The sequence below is a fragment of the Anser brachyrhynchus genome (genome assembly GCF_964034855.1).
Source record: "Anser brachyrhynchus genome assembly, chromosome: 13".
NCBI lineage: Eukaryota > Metazoa > Chordata > Aves > Anseriformes > Anatidae > Anser > Anser brachyrhynchus.
Window position 1 is genome coordinate 19,099,582 of NC_137708.1, and position 16,438 is coordinate 19,116,019.

The following is a 16,438-nucleotide window of genomic DNA, read 5'->3' on the forward strand; positions in this document are numbered from 1 at the left end:
TAATTCAACTTCCCTTTCCATGCCAGTTGCTGCCCTGCTGCTTGAAAATGTCATTTTTACTATACTGTGTCTGAGAAGGAAATGTCTCAGAGACGGACCTCAACTTTTTATTTTATAAAGCATTCCACATTAGGCTCACACAGGACTGCAGAAGAGCAAAGCTGGATTTTTTATGTTGTGTTAGTACCATTTTAACTTTTACTTTGTCAAACAAATATTTTCTCAAAACTTACCCAAGTGCAGGCAGCAAAGCATGTATTACATCTCGCAATCGTGGCATTAGGTGCCTGCATCCATTCTAAGCACAAATTAGATCACGGATATTCCGGTTTTGAATCTCTGTCCTTAAAGCTAGTGCTGACTATGAAGAGGAGCTGCTCTCAGATGAAAATAGAGCAGTTTGGCGTTGTGTAAGAGTGGAAGTGTTATTACAGCTCTGTGTAGATATGTTATCATGAGTGTAATCATTTTTAAATGAGCTTTGCTGTCACTGGATGCCTTAAATCAAGGTAACAGCAATGAATTGAGAACTAACCTTTGATCCTCTCATGTCAAAGTAGAAAATGCCCTGAAGTTTCCTTCAACATTTGCATAACATCTCAATATGGGAGCAGATCAGACACCATGAGGTTGTCTTCCCTCTCGCTCCCTGCCACATCCACACTGCAGAGGAGCCTTGCTCGTTTCTTTGAGCTGGAGCTGATGTCTACGAGCAGCCCCTGAGTAGTTAGAAGTCTCCAAAGAGGTCTGTGTGCAAAGTCAGTGTTTCTTTCTTTTAGGTATCACCTTGCCCTGCATTGTCCCTGGAGCGTATGGGCCCCCTGGGATTCCCGGCTTCCCAGGATTGCCAGGTATGGAGACAAGCTGGTCCTCACGCACAGCCTGACTACCAAGAAGCACCTAGTCCTCACTGAAGATAATACCTGCTAATTAACATCCTATGAGTGATAGTTATTCCAGAGAGTTAACTGACAGCATAGTATTCTTTATTCTTCAAAGGGGCTGGGCTTAAATCCCATGGAGGATCATAATGACTGCACCGTTTTTTCCCCTTTCAAGTAGCCTCTGAACCTCATCTTCTGTGTTTACATAGCTGATGTAACAGCCATGGTTTTGTGAAGCTATTTAGCTTAAATTGTGCATCCAGTGAGTGTTTCAAGCACTAACTTTGCAGAAAAGATCTGATCCTGTTTTCTGGTGCTATACTTTTGTCTTCTGCTATTCATTCATTAATATTTTAATCTTCAGGTCCCAAAGGCAGCAAAGGCTTTCCTGGCATTCCAGGGCAACCTGGATTACATGGGTCAAAAGGACAGCCAGGGTCTCCAGGAATAATTGGCTTGCAAGGGGAACCTGGTAAGAGTTTTTGTTATCTGATTAATGTATACAATATTTTATCAAAAGAGTTGTCTTAAAATGTAGGCCGTGTTTCCACCTGTTACATTCATAACGCTCCATTGTGAGCTCCACTGTGATCCTTCCAAATGCAATCTCTGCAACCAAATGGTTGCAGCTTGGAAGAAAAAAAAAAAAAAAAAGGAAGAAGAAATGTTTGTTATACTTGTTACCTGCCTTTAGTATTATACTGCTGCGGGAATTAAATAGGATGACCAACACAATTCGTTTCTTCAGAGACTATCATCACATGCTTTGTAACTGTTTAGAAACCACAAAGTATTTTAAAACCCGTTTACCTGTTTTAAGCCATGTGTTATTCTGGTAAAAGTCTGTACACCATGCTTGGGTTTGTTTTAGCTGTGGGAATTTCTAATGGTTGTAGTAAATAAGGAGCAACAGGGGGTGGTGAGGGAAGACTCTTTAAGCTAGGTTGATATCAATCATATTTCTCTGTGGATATGGCTGTAGAAATCTCTTATCATTTCAGTGCATTAAATGGGGATGTCAATTTTACAGAGTCACTGATTTTGTGATACAACTGCTGAGCAGCACAAAACATTCACACAGCAGTGCTACTTAGCATCTGCTTGACAAAGGGAGAGTACTTTCCAGTCCTCCTTGTGCCAGGGCTGTCAGTGTCTTCTGTCCCACAGTGCCAGAAGTTGTCTGACGTAGAGGACAAAGTAAGCTGCGAAAATATCTTTGCAGCTTTTGTGGATGGTGGTGGTAGTGAGATAGTGCCTGTCTGTTGCCTGAAGTAGTCATCTTCCTCCTTTTTTGTCCTTTTTGCCTAATATGCTGTCTAGTGAAACCAAGCCTGTAAATGTAAGACTTGTAGCTGCAGCTTCAAGTTACTCCTAAAGTATTCTTCTAAGAAAAAGAAAAATTGAAAGGATATTTCAATTGTTTTTATCATTTTCATCACATTTTCTCACCAATCATAGTTTCTAATTCAGTACCAAAACATTCTGCAGCTTTCCAAACAGCCTTTTTTTTTTAAATGTTGATTTGGTTGGATATGGTATTGGGAGTGGATAGCCTGTACTTCTGCTGTCTGACATTTACTGTATTTCTCTTCAAGGCTTCTCTGGACCTCGAGGAGAGCAAGGGTCCCAAGGACTTCCAGGACTGGATGGGACAGATGGTTTGCCTGGGAAGATGGGTCCTTCAGGCTTAGCTGGAACTAAAGGAGCTCCTGGAGATGTGTTTGGTGCTGAGAGTGGAGCCCAGGGAGAGCGTGGCCGACCTGGACTCCAAGGTGATAAAGGGCTTGCAGGTGATATTGGATTTCCAGGACCAAAAGGTGAGCACTGTTGCTGCTTGTATCTGGGAATATCAAACTGTTTCTTTCAAAAATCTTTCCTCTTTACCATCTCTTCAAGATACTCTGTCAGCAATCTTCTAAGCTGCCTGCAGGTGGGAATTTGGTGGTTTTCTCTTAGAATCTAATGCAATTTACAGACTTTTATTACAACTCACTTTTTCATTGAATTATTATTGAATATTACAACTCATTTTTTCATTTTATTTTATTTGTTCTGTAACCTCCCATCTTTCTGTTCCCAGGGCTGGATGGGAGACCAGGCCTCCTAGGTATTAAAGGCGAACTGGGTAATCCAGGCTATTCCGGTGTCCCTGGATTGCGAGGACCTCCTGGCCCTGGAGGTCCTTTTGGCATTAAGGGAAAACCAGGACCGTTGGGATCGGTTGGCCTGGCAGGAGCTCCAGGTACGTAACATCTTCAAATGAAGACAAGTAGCTGAGCGTTGCAATGTTGAGGAAGTGTGGGAGAGGCATAACATTTGCTGGGAGTGCGCTCCTACCCCCGCTCAGGGGTAACTGAGTGCAGAATTTGAGTCTTTTGCCTCTGCTGGAATCTTTCTGCCTAGAAATGGTGCCCCAAAGCTGTAAGAAATACAGCAGAAAGATAGGAGAAAGTATCCTGATATTTTTAACAGCTCTGCATCTACAGTCTGGCTGTATCTTCATTTCCCATTTTCATGATGATTAATTTCTAATGTTTGAGGTTGTTTGAGACATGATTTTGATAGATTGGAAAATTGTTGGCTTTGTTAGAAGAAGCACTTATATCTTCTACACTGAGGGCAGAAAAGAAATTTATTTCCATTCGCTTTACAGGGAAAAAATACTCGAGTACAACAGTATCTCTCAAGCTGCACTGTCTAGAGAGTTTCATGATAACAGTAAATGCAAGACTTAAGAATCAAGCAAAGAGGCACCTGGGAATTAGTAGATAATGGTCTGTGATGTAATTCTGTTCTGACATGCACAATGACAGTGCTGGAACATGGTGGCAACGAATGAAAGCACTAACCTCATTCTAGATGAAAATTATAGTGTTGAAGTTCTTTATTTGAATGCTAACATGACTTTCACTTCCCTATTATTTTACTTTTATGGACTGTATGCCATACATGACCGTTTCCTTCAACTGTTTTTAAAAACCTTCCATTGTTAGGATGATAAACTCCAAATGACTAAGATATTTCAGCTGTATTCTCTGAATCATTAATTTCTTTTTATCCTTGTTCTTTCTGTTTACATATTTTATCTGTTTTTTCCTTCACCATGTTTCTTTTCCATTTATCATCAACTCCCCATTTCTGATGTCACACTGTTTGGTTATGGGTTCTTCACATAGGCTGTCAAGGTGAGAAAATGCAGTGTAGCATAAAAGCTCATGGACTAACAACCTAGCTTTTAATGCTACAAGAATTGCATTGACTATAGGTGATACCCCTTATTATTGCTAATCAAGCCAGAAGGCAAAGAACCATTGTAGTGAGAATGCTCAGATGGTAACAAAGCCTGAAACTTATAAGGAAATCCTTAATATGCACAACGTTTAAGTGTGCATTTTCTTTGTCTTTTTAAATGAAGCAGCCATTTTTTCTTCTGCTAAAAATAAAAATAAAAAATACTGGGTTGTAACTTAAAATGTTTGTCCTGGGTACAATGAAGCTCATATACTGGGTGCGACTGCTGCAAATGACATTTTTCAGAATCACTTGATTTTTTCTTCTCTTCCTTATTTTGGATCTAAGCATTCTGTTTTCAATGGTTTCAGCCTTTATTTAAAGTTGTAAACCATTACAAAGCTTCAGCTAGAAACATTCTGAAACATTAGAGGCAAAACTGAGTGTATACGATGTTGGTTTTATGACAACACAATCAGAAGCTTGTTCCCTTAGCAAGCAATTGCTTTTGAGAAGTAACACTTTAACTACCAAGGTGGAAAAGAAACTTGTAAAAAAAAAAACAAACAAAAAAAACCTCTCCAATTGATCTCTGGTTCACCCAAAGGATGGGGTAGGTAGCAGAAGCTGTCATTAATGATGCTCCCCATCCTGGTTTGGCTGCATTGACGGTAAAGGTAAGACTGATGCTCTACACTTTAGTATCTGTTAAAGGAGACAAAAATGGATACATCATAAGGGGTTTCACTCTTGCCAGTGGTGTAGTGATGTAGGCAGTAACCCTCTTCATAGGTATTTTATTATTAGATGACTAATGCTTTTGCAGTTCTAAACTTTATGCCTTCTAGTAGGCTGCATGTGCCTTAAGGTCCATTTGTCATATTAGAACAATGCTATGTTTAAAGAGTTTGGAAAGCTGTCAACTAAACTGCCCCAGTGTTTGTGTGACATAATCTATTGAGTTCTTTCTTGTATTGATTCAGGACTTCCTGGAGTCAAAGGATTGACTGGGGATGTAGGTCCTCAAGGCCCTGCTGGAATGAAAGGCTTCCCAGGTCTTGATGGTGCTCCAGGATCTCCTGGGGAAAGAGGATTCTTGGGGCCACCTGGGCCGTTTGGTCACGATGGACGTCCAGGTTTCTCTGGGCCAAAAGGTATGTGTTCCATCGGGGGACAGTCTGAGATTGCTGTGCCCAACAAAAAATAACCTTGTTAGCATTGATTTTAAGCCATCCTCATCAGAAGAAAATGATTTCTCAACTAGTGCTGGAATGCATTTGTTTTTCTTCTGAGTTGTGAATTATGTATGATGGATTTAATTATCAAATTATAGTCATGAGGAGGTCCAGCTTAAGGACGTGGGCCCCTAAGTACAAAGAATCATGTAAGAAAGACAAGAAAATTGAAGAAATGAGGAACAGTGAATGAAATCATGAAGTAAGGGAAATATCATAGGAGGGAGCACATGAAGCACAATCCCAATGGGAAGTAAAGCTTTACCATCTGTATGGCCACTAAGCACAAATACAGTAATTGGTTATTAAGCAAGTGTTATTTTAGGGGGAGGGAAGTACAGGTGTGTAACTGCAGGTTGCTCTCTTGGAAATTGATTGGGTTTTGCCCTCCAGTGGAAGCAAGGTGAAGCTCTCAAAGCCAAACTGAGAAGTATCATGAGTGGAGACCCATGAGAGAAGTGGCCCTGCTGTGCTTACACCACCACATTTTACTGGCCAGACCCATCCTGCTTCCACCTGCCAGCTAGGTGGGTATGCAGCGTACCAGAAGAGACTAATTTTCTCTATTTCTCAACCTTTCTATACAGGTGAGAAGGGATCTTCTGGCCTGCTTGGTTTCCCTGGCATGCCAGGCTTGCCTGGTGTCCCTGGGGTGAATGGGTTTAAAGGAGCTCCTGGTGCAGCTGGAGGAAAAGGAAGCCCTGGAGTTCTGGGACTGCAAGGTCAAAAAGGTGAGAAACAGTTAAAAGGCTCTGCTGGCTGTGCAGCAGAGGGACTTTGGGGAGGCCTCTTGGAGATGTCTGCATATATTTAATGTTTTCTTCTGGGTGATGTGTTCTGTTCTTGTGAAATTCTTCAGTCTGGTTGCCAAAGGTGGAATTGAAGTTCTGTTACTGTCTGCCACTTTCTAATGATATACCCTTTCTCTGTTAGGCAATCTTATTGCAGAATAATCTGATTTTGTGTTTCTTCAGGTGACAGAGGTGATGTAGGTCCACCTGGTCTTCCTGTTCTTGGGCCTCCAGAACAGGCACTGCAATTCAAAGGAGACAAAGGAGATCCTGGATTAGCTGGACTTGGAGGATTCCCAGGACCTAGAGGTATGTCACAACATTGTCGCTAGTTGCTGGTACCAGTTCTTCAGAAACTGCTTACTCCTGGGGGATCGTGGCCTGCCCTTTTGACAGAGTCTGCAGTATTACTGTCTTCTGTTCTGCCATTCACATTTCAGCAAGATTTGCATATGGCAGCTTTGAATTTTGAGAAAACAGTTTTCCTTTGAGGCTCTGTTCTGCAGATCTTATCTCATCCCTTTCTCCTCTCTAAGGAGAGCTTTGGGTAACAGCTCAGTTGGCTAAATAAGCGAATGTCTGTATTTTGAAATGGATTTATACTCTTTTATATAAACTCAGGTGATAAAGGAATCCCAGGAAGCCGTGGACAGCCGGGTCTCCCTGGACCTGCTGGGTCAGCAAGCAGAGAGAGAGGTTTTCATGGTGAGCCAGGCTTCCCTGGTCCATCTGGACAGCCTGGGCTGCCAGGACAGAAGGGTGCACGTGGCATCATAGGATTTCCAGGAATGCCAGGAGAGAGGGTAAATATCTTCTTAAGTATCTTCATTTTCTCAAAGAGCTCTTGGGAAAATCCTTTGTTCTAATTGGTACTTCTGTAGCAAAACAGCTGTCCAGAAGCTGGCAGGATTTTTCTTCACAAAACTTGGGGTTTGTTTGGCTCGTACTGATGAATGACACTTTGGATAACATCTCTTCCTACATCTTTGCAGTCTGTTATCCCCCATGACCCAAAGTTGAAAGAGCAAGAATAAAAAGCAGAGGCTAGCTTTGGGCTTTTATTTCAGGGTTCAGATGGTATCACAGGACCACTTGGATTCCCAGGACCTATTGGCCTCCCTGGTCCAAAGGGTAAGAAATCTTTCACAGTTTACATGGTCTTTCAGTACATGCAGTCCTAAGATTCATGGCTAAAATGAATAGGCAGTGTTCTAGAAGTGTCCGTTGCTCTCCAGTGACTGGCTCAGAAGTCCCCCTGTGATGTCATTCATTCAGATGAGATCTGTTCCAAGCCAAATGCCTTAAAACTTTATGATCCTTTGAAATCTTGGCCACAGCACTGTACAAAGCATGTTGGACAATACAAGAGGCACCCTCTCTGATCAGCTTGTGACATAAAGGGTAGGGTGTTGTGAAATTGCCCATAAATGTTTGTCTGAACATGCCCTGAGTGTATTTACTTCCATTGCTGTTTATAAACATTTTCAAACACCTCAGGTACATCATTTACTGTTGTCTTTTTTACCTCCTGAATTTGCAGTATAAGCAAGGTTTATTTTCATAAACATGGCTATTGAGCAGCCCTGAGAGCTGCTCCCCACACTCATTTACAGAATGGCTTCCTCACCTCATCTTCCTTTCCCAGGTGACCAGGGAGAGTCTCTCGGCGTTCCTGGCAGTGCTGGAGTGAAAGGAGAGCGAGGGGGCCCGGGTTTCCCAGGTGAAGTAGCCCTTGGTGGTTCACTTCAAGAGTACAAAGTTCTGGAAATTAAATTGGATAACATTGCCCAGTCTGGGGCTGTATGTGATCTGTAAATCTAAATACTTCAGTCTTGTCCTCTAAATGAGATTTGAGGAGTCTAATCCAAGTGGGCCACAAATGGATGAATAAAAAAAAAAGAAAAAAAAAAAAAAGACAAATAGCCCAATTCTAATGCTGGGTCCCACTTTACTTCCTGAGTAGGAACTTGGGAACTTGGGCTGGTGTTTGCCATCCAGGGAGTCTGGTCCAGAGCCCAGACAATGGTTGAGTAGACACAAGTGCTGCAGCGGCAGTCTAACATGTTTCTCTTTCTCTTCAGGCCTACCTCCAGTTTAACTTGTGCTCTATGCTTTTATCATTTCAGGGGAGACAGGGAGAGAAGGGCTCAAGGGTGAACCAGGCTACCCAGGAAGCACTGGAGTGAATGGACTCAAAGGTGGCCCAGGGGATGTTGGCCAAGAAGGACCAGCAGGTACTGCACAAGGCACCCAAGTTCGGCAGTTTGTTGCATGATTGGAACAACCTCACCTTGTTGTTTCCTTAGCCCTGGTTGGCCTATCTCAGCTGAGGCTTAAACAAGAAGGTCTTGTTTAAAGTCTTCCATTGCAACACTTGAGTCCACTCCCTCTCTAGACCCAAACCTACCCAGAAGGATGGCTAAAAATGTCTTTGGTTAGTGGTGTAACTAGCAGGTATGCTCTCACATTGTTATCAAGATATCAGTTTGAAAGAACAGTGGAAGTTGTTGGAATATTTTACTTGAAAACTCATGTAATCTATTTAGTTATTCAGTGTGCATACTATTCCAGTCTGTCACTTGGTGGGTGATGAAGAATGCAATTTCTGATTTAAAAAAAAAAAAGCAACTATCAAATAAATAGTTGGATAAATGCTACGCTAGTAGTGGTGGTGAAAAGAGATTTGGACCTGGTTTTTCTTTATGTAAATAGTTTATTCACCTATCTTATGAGTTAAGTGCAGGATCAGAAGCTGTAATATGGAGTTGTGAGCTGATTTGTCCTGAATGTGTGATGCAAGAACGTTTTGCTGCTTGTTTTTAGGAATTCCTGGAAATGCTGGGCTGAGAGGAATCCCTGGGCCACCAGGGCCTCCAGGGCAGCCGGGATCTGTCGGATTCCCTGGAGCTCGTGGAACAGCAGGACCCAAAGGTATGTCTGGAGCCTGCACTCAGGGGGCAGAAATTGGGTCAGAAAACTAGGGTTTCATCCAAGTATATCACAGCAGGCAGGCAGCACACTATGTGTGGGCCAGCTGTGCGTGGGAAATCAGCTCATTTCTTGGCAATGCTAGTGCAGGCACCAGCTGCTAGAAATGAGCAGAGGAGTGTTCGGAAAGGGAGAGGCTCTCACTGGATTTGGATCACTGTTGGGGTTCACTGAGGGTAAAAACAGAGAGCAGTGGGAAGAGTTTCCACGAAGGGGGCCTGTGCGAAGGGAGGCTTTACATTCTGTGTTCCCCCGTGTCATGTTTCTCACACCTGTTGTAGTCTCCATGAAGCATCTGTGCATTTCTACCTAACTAAATTATTTGCTTATTTGCTCACTTACGTAAGTGTTCTCAATGTCTTTTCAGGGTTTCATGGATTTCCAGGTTTAAATGGTCTAAATGGCTTGCCAGGCACAAAAGGGTCTCCTGGAACACCAGGTAAAGGAAACATGTAGTAGAAGCATCATAGCTGGGGAAATGCCTACATTGGTCTATCATGGGAGCAACGTTCCTCACAAAATTGCTCCATTTTACCCAGTTCTGGATTTAATCATAGTATGAAGAAAAAATATCAAAATATTGTATGTACATGAGCAGATTCTCCTTTTAAGAAGCATGAGCAAATTCTTCTTCACATCCTTATGCAAAAGCCTGTGGGAAGTCCAGAACAGTACTATGCTTCTCCCTCAGCACCTTGCAGATTAAATTCACTCTGCACAGAGTAGCACAGCAGGCACCAGACCTCTTTCTGCTGCTCTACTGAAAACAGCAAAGAGGGTGGTAAATGGTTAATTTTTTATTGCAAGTCTGCTTGTGTAATGATTTAACTGCTAGTAAATTGTTTGAATAAGCTCTCTTACTTTCTTTAACTATCTTTAATTAGGTCTGAGTGAAGTTGGACTGAAAGGCCCTGCAGGTCTCCCAGGTGTGAAGGGTGAAGAAGGTTCTCCAGGCTTGGGTAGAGGTGCTCTAGGATTTCCGGGACCAAAAGGCTCATCAGGAGACATGGGTAAACACTGATGTTCTGGAAGCCTGTTGAAATGTGTTGCAGCTCAGGTTAGCGGGTTTGCACAGTTAGAGGAATTACCAAAGAGAACTCCTAAGGTCACAGAAATAGGCAGTAGTTTGACAGGTAAATATTCAATCTGTGACGTGGCCATATAGTTGAGAAACAGTTAGTTACATGGTTATTACAGTGTCTGTACCTCCCCTGAACAGGAGTATATTGTATTTTGTTCCCCACAGGTAGTGAGATGTCTGTTTGTTCTCCTCAGTATGAATACTGCTCAGCCACTACTTCTGACCATGTCAGTGAAGGTGATGGAAGAGCTGGGGATGTGCTCTCACACTTTGTATTTCTTGTTCTAGGTCCCCCGGGTCCTGTGGGACTGCCAGGCTTGCCAGGAACTCCTGGAGTTTCTCTTCCTTCTGATATACGTGGGAGGCCTGGGGATGCTGGCCATCCAGGACTTGATGGGAGTTCAGGTATGGAGAGTGAACTAGCTAAGAGGATTTCTGTTTCTTTATGCTTCCTTTGAAGAACTCTGGGTCTGGGGGGATATAAATGACTTCGAGTAGCGTCACCTTAATCATCTGTTTTTTAGTTCAGGGTTTGAGAATAAAGAGCTCTGTTTTCAATTCCTACTGTTGAATCTGGATTCGATGTAGACCATTATTAAAGCTCCCTGCTCCATATTCATTTCACCTATTGTTATACTGAAGACAAGCTCAGGCAGTAAGATAGATGCTTTGCTCCAATGCATTATGTCTACATTTGGAGACCAGCTCCATATTAGACTGTGGTTTCTACAGCTGTAACCTATAAGCTCCTAGAGAGCTGTAACCTAATAAGCTCCTAGAGAAGTTTAGAAGTATTCTGTGTGAGCTGGGAGGCAGCAAAGCTTCACTGCTACTCAGAGGTACATAGGGAGCACATCCTAATGTCAGCAGCAAGTACAGTTCCAAAGATTTGTCGTGATGGCATTGGTGCACGTTCATCACCTAACAGCGTTGTCTAAAAAGATTTAAAAGATTTAAAGGTTGCTGGTACCTATGTTTACATAAGCAAGTAGGGCCTGGTTCTTTTCCTTTGGGAGGAGGACAACCCTGGAAATACAGACACACAAACAGTGACTGTCCCTTAGAATGACTTCTTAGGATTAGCAACAGCATTTACTTTGCCCCAAGAGGAGATTGTGCTAATTACCTGTGTTGTCTCTAGGTCTTCCAGGTCCTCCAGGACCACGAGGGCCCCCTGGCCCAGCTTCTGACCAAGGTGACACAGGCAACCCAGGTTTCCCTGGTGTGCTTGGCTTGCGAGGCATTAAGGGCGACGTGGGACCCACTGGTCCAATCGGGCTCCCTGGAGTGTCTGGATTCAAAGGTAATCTTGCCTTGAAAAGGGTCTGGGTGTGGTTTGGCAGCCATCACCTTGACAGAGTGAATGGCTATAGTGTGGTGTGACTGCTTTGAAACAAATCCTCGTTCAGGTGTGAGCTCAGCTGAGTTTGCCTCTTTCCTTTTGGCCCATGCAGGTTTTACCTACTGACTGTAAAAGCAGTAAAGTGAGGCCAGCTCCAGGTGCTATTCAGTGTCTCCCTCATGATTTATTTATTTTTATCTTCTTTTTTTTTTTTCTGGGTAGATGATGCCCACATGCAATTGTGCTGTGTTTGTTGGATACAGCTACCCGTTCACATGTGTGTGGTTCTCTCTTACAGAATCATATAGGTTGGAAGAGACCTCCAAGATCACCTAGTCCAACCTCTGACCTAGGAGGACTAACAAGTCCTCCACTAAACCACTAAACCACATCACCAAGCTCTACATCTAAACGTCTCTTAAAGACCTCCAGGGATGGTGACTGAACCACTTCCCTGGGCAGCCCATTCCAATGCCTAACAACCCTTTCAGTAAAGAAGTTCTTCCTAATATCCAACCTAAACCTCCCCTGGCGCAACTTTAGCCCATTCCCCCTCGTCCTGTCACCAGGCACGTAGGAGAACAGACCAACCCCCACCTCGCTACAGCCTCCTTTAAGGTAACTGTAGAGAGTGATAAGGTCACCCCTGAGCCTCCTCTCTTCAGGCTGAACAACCCCAGCTCCCTCAGCCGCTCCTTGTAAGACTTGTTCTCCAGACCCCTCACCAGCTTCATTGCCCTTATCTAGGCAAAGACTGGAGATGCTGTTTCTAGAGGACCATTGCACCAATGTGTGTGTGCTTAGAGGCACAATGTGGTGGATTTAGGTCTCCCAAAGAGGCTGAGAGGATTGTAGGAGTTAAGGGATCTTGCTATGAGCTAAGGCAGGAAGCATGTTGCTCTCCCTTTGGTCTCTACCAAAGGAAACCAGAGGGCAGCTGCAAACAAGGTCTCTAATAGCAAGGTTTCAAAGGGACTGAACAGCTCAAAAGACAGGAAAGGATGGAGAACCATTGCCAGGAGAAGCTGGTATGCTGTCTGTCTGCACAGGCTGACAACTCCCCATTGCTCTGTGCTGTGCATGGAGGAGAATTCCAAATAGAGTGGATGTATGCTCCGCAAACACTTTCCCTGGGTTACCCCATGGAAGGGGAAGAGTTCTTTCCATAAAGTGTAATTATGTAGCAGTGGAAATTCTTGTCTTGAGGCTCTGCAGCCATTCTGGACATCAAAATGGGCACAGAGCTCCTGAAGGGTCACGGTCCCCTCTGTCTCAGAGCTGAAATGGTGTTCTCATTGCTGCCGTTAGTGTGTTCCTCAGTGCCTCAGCTGTGGGTCAGAATCAGGGCCCCATGCTTAGCCTCTGAGGTCTTCAGCTGTGTATCTTTGCAGGTGTAAGAGGTGAGCCTGGACTAATGGGGATGCCAGGTAAAGATGGGCCTCCAGGGGATCCTGGTTACCCTGGCCTGAAAGGTGAAATGGGCAATCGAGGTGAGTGCCAGAGAATTTGGGACGCTGTACTTTGTTGCAAAAGCTTTGGGTTGGGAAAAATTTTAGAGCTCCCGAAATAGGCTTGTTTGGGGGTTTCTTGGCTTCTTAGAGATTGAAATAAATTACAAAGAACTTGACGTATCACTTTTCAGAAGGATAACCAGTGCTGGTGTACTAAGGCAGCCTTAATTTAAAATACGTCTCCTTTGTGTCAGTATTATCATCAAAGCTGTGAACCTTTTCCTGAAGTACTTACACTGTCATTTACACTGTGTGCAGGTCTCCCTGGCCGACCAGGGGCTCCAGGTATAACCCCACAGCCGGAAGAAATCACAGCCCCTGCAGGCTTACCTGGTCTGCCAGGGATTGATGGTGTGCCTGGCTTTGATGGAGATCCTGGGTTCCAAGGCCCGGTTGGAAAACCAGGTAAAAACACAGTCAGATCACTGAAATGCTGCCTTCTGGAAGAACAACACTCCTTTCTCAATGCATTAGGAAGGTTTACAGGTTTTTCTAGTAATGGAAATAATTCCAGCAAAATACATACTAATGTCATGTTTTATTAGTATTAGGATATGCTTGATAAATGATTTTCCTGCACTTTGATAGTTTTTGAATTAAGCTTCCAGAATTAGGAGCAGCAGCATGTGGTATAGCTGGTGTGATGCCAGCTTTGGTACTAGCAGGTGGAGTCGTCCTGAAAGTGAAGCACCACTGAGAATTATTTGTATTGTCAATAAAATACTGTCAATAAAATACTGTAACTGTGCTGGGAACTTCAGCCAGCACCACTGCAGTTTGTATCATTTGGCAAAATGGCTTTACTGGGTTCTGCACCAGGAATCTCCTAGGGCTCAGCAAGTACCAGTGATGCTTTTCTTAACGCTGCCATTTATCCAATTTGAAAAGGTTCATATTCTCCTTTATTCATGAAAACTCTTAGACAGGGAACCTCAGTGAGCATCAGTCCTTCCCCAAAATGCTGTCCTGATCCCTGCCACAGTGAATGGATCTGTGTTGGATCCTGACTATTGTCATCAGTTTCTCAAGTGAATTAAACGTGCAGGGAGTCAAATCTGAGAAAGCCTTTATTAATGCTGTTGGTAAGGTGATCAGGTACCAGGCACTGTGGAGCAGTGCAAAGAGAGAAACTCATTGGGAAATCTAATTATACCCTTAATGCTCAGTCATTACAGAAATTGTTCAAATGTACAGCCATCTGTTTCCCAGAGGAATCCCTGTATGGAGGTAAGGGTTTGTAACTACAGCTGTTTGAGTGAGCTCTCAGCATGGCCGCTGACAACAAATTCATAACATATTTCTCTTTGTGATTGTAGTTGTAGGACTGAAGGCGTTAGTATAAAGAAATAATGATAGTAGTAATTGTGTTTAATTTCAGGTACAAAAGGTCTGCCAGGCAGATCTGGTTTGAAAGGACGTGATGGCTTACCTGGATCGCCTGGCACCGTTGGGGATCCAGGACCTGTGGGTACCCCAGGACCACAGGGATTTGAAGGTAATTATATGATCTGGGGAAAAAAAGCAATCAGTAGAATTCTGTTTGCCCCCAGGTTCTGAAGAAATCCTCCCCAACACCAAATGAATTACCTTAGGAAGACTGAGGGATGTACATGATCTTCTGTCTTGTATCTGCAATGAAATAGATTTAATTCTCAGTGAGGAGGGTTATGTCACATGTCGTTGACTACCACTGCTGAAGTTTAGCTAGGTACAATTGTGAACATCTTTTGGGTTTAATGTTTTGTGCATGTAGGAGCCATCTTGAAGGTTTGAAAGAGCAAGATGGTATTCATAGCTATCAGGGTGGGTGGTAGAGGCACTGTGAGAGAGAGAAGCTTTCGATTCTGCCACAGATTTGTATGGCTTTTGGCCTTTCTGTGTCGAAAGAATATTACCATGAAGAGTACTAGAGTGAAAATGAATTTGTTAGGTTTTGGTTGGTGCTTTGAGATCCTCAGAATTACTGTACCATGAGATATGTGCTAACTCTTTGGTACTAGAGTTTTTTGGGGAAAGACAGAAAATGAAATGAGGTAGGAAATGGGTGGGTACTATTGTGAAACGGCTGCTTTTAGAACTGGTGCATCTAGTCAGTCATACAACCATCAAAATTTGGCCTCTTCTTCGTACAATGCTGACATAAACAGTAGGACAGCACTGCCAAATTCAGGTACAGAGCCAGCTGATGTCTACATTGCCTGTTAGTGATTCCTCTTCTGTCTTGCAGGTGTCGCTGGAAAGCCAGGCTCGCTTGGTTTGCCAGGAATGCCAGGTCGGAGCGTGGGCGTTGGGTACACCTTAGTGAAGCACAGCCAGTCAGACCAAATCCCACCTTGCCCCATAGGAATGAACAAGCTCTGGGATGGCTACAGCTTACTGTACGTGGAGGGGCAGGAAAAATCACACAACCAGGATCTTGGTGAGTTGACAATCTTCTCTCAGGCATAAACAACGTAGGTCAAAATCCCATTTCTAATGAGCAATTTTCATGGGTACTGCTGAAAGTTGTGGTGGAGGAAGTCTTCTTGGCCAAAATCTGTGCTGGAAGCAATGTTATTTGTGCCGTGCTCTGCCACACCTCACTGGTGTGTATGAGTTTGAACTCTTGGCAGCTGCTTGGTGTGACTGCTTCTCCAATTCTTCCAGGTTTTGCTGGCTCCTGTTTGCCTCGCTTCAGCACCATGCCTTTTATTTACTGCAACATCAATGAAGTGTGCTACTACGCCAGCCGAAACGACAAGTCCTACTGGCTCTCCACCACTGCTCCCATCCCCATGATGCCGGTGGACAGCACACAGATCCCCCAGTACATCAGCCGCTGCTCAGTCTGCGAAGCGCCCTCCCAGGCTGTGGCCGTACACAGCCAGGATATCACCATCCCCCAGTGTCCCCTCGGTTGGCGCAGCCTCTGGATAGGATACTCCTTCCTCATGGTAAGGATACCACTGCTAATGCAAAGGCAGCTTTAAACGTGTTTGGATCTCCTCTTTGAGATTAGGTCACTGAGGCTGAATTCTCTGAGTTGCATGTAGGAAACTGTATACAGGGCTGTCCTGTAGCTTCAAGTCCAGTAGTAAAACTGAATCAGTAGTTCTGCATTGCCACAGATACTCGTCGTGCTTCAAACCTTTAAATGCAGAAACACCAATTAAGCTACAGCGTTGTCTTAATCCCCTCTCTACTGGGACAGTATTTTATTATGCTCTCCTAGAAGCCCATCGGTGTGAGGTTGTTGGAAAACTAAGTCAGCATTATTGTCTCCCAGTTTTCCCAGTTTGCAAGTGACAAGCTGATTTCCTTTATAGCAGGGCTGTATGCTCAGCCTAGGTACCTTCCTTTGCTTCTTTACCTCTAGCCCTGATTCCAAACCCAGTT

The 16,438-nt window shown here is 43.8% G+C and overlaps 1 protein-coding gene across 2 annotated transcripts in view; it reads left to right on the plus strand.

Annotated features, from left to right (window-relative positions):
* Positions 1-16,438, plus strand: part of COL4A6 (collagen type IV alpha 6 chain) — a 130,414-nt gene that overhangs the window by 110,672 nt on the left and 3,304 nt on the right. For both annotated transcript variants that reach the window (XM_080553511.1, XM_080553512.1), the window contains exons 25-45: positions 780-851; positions 1,249-1,356; positions 2,480-2,701; positions 2,965-3,126; positions 5,099-5,269; positions 5,938-6,081; positions 6,325-6,450; positions 6,763-6,944; positions 7,209-7,272; positions 7,787-7,861; positions 8,268-8,375; positions 8,965-9,072; positions 9,497-9,568; positions 10,014-10,139; positions 10,499-10,615; positions 11,352-11,513; positions 12,944-13,042; positions 13,322-13,468; positions 14,442-14,558; positions 15,291-15,482; positions 15,710-15,996. In XM_080553511.1, the coding sequence (XP_080409637.1) occupies positions 780-851; positions 1,249-1,356; positions 2,480-2,701; positions 2,965-3,126; positions 5,099-5,269; positions 5,938-6,081; positions 6,325-6,450; positions 6,763-6,944; positions 7,209-7,272; positions 7,787-7,861; positions 8,268-8,375; positions 8,965-9,072; positions 9,497-9,568; positions 10,014-10,139; positions 10,499-10,615; positions 11,352-11,513; positions 12,944-13,042; positions 13,322-13,468; positions 14,442-14,558; positions 15,291-15,482; positions 15,710-15,996 (2,861 nt within the window). The remainder of the gene's footprint in view (positions 1-779; positions 852-1,248; positions 1,357-2,479; positions 2,702-2,964; positions 3,127-5,098; positions 5,270-5,937; positions 6,082-6,324; positions 6,451-6,762; positions 6,945-7,208; positions 7,273-7,786; positions 7,862-8,267; positions 8,376-8,964; positions 9,073-9,496; positions 9,569-10,013; positions 10,140-10,498; positions 10,616-11,351; positions 11,514-12,943; positions 13,043-13,321; positions 13,469-14,441; positions 14,559-15,290; positions 15,483-15,709; positions 15,997-16,438) is intronic.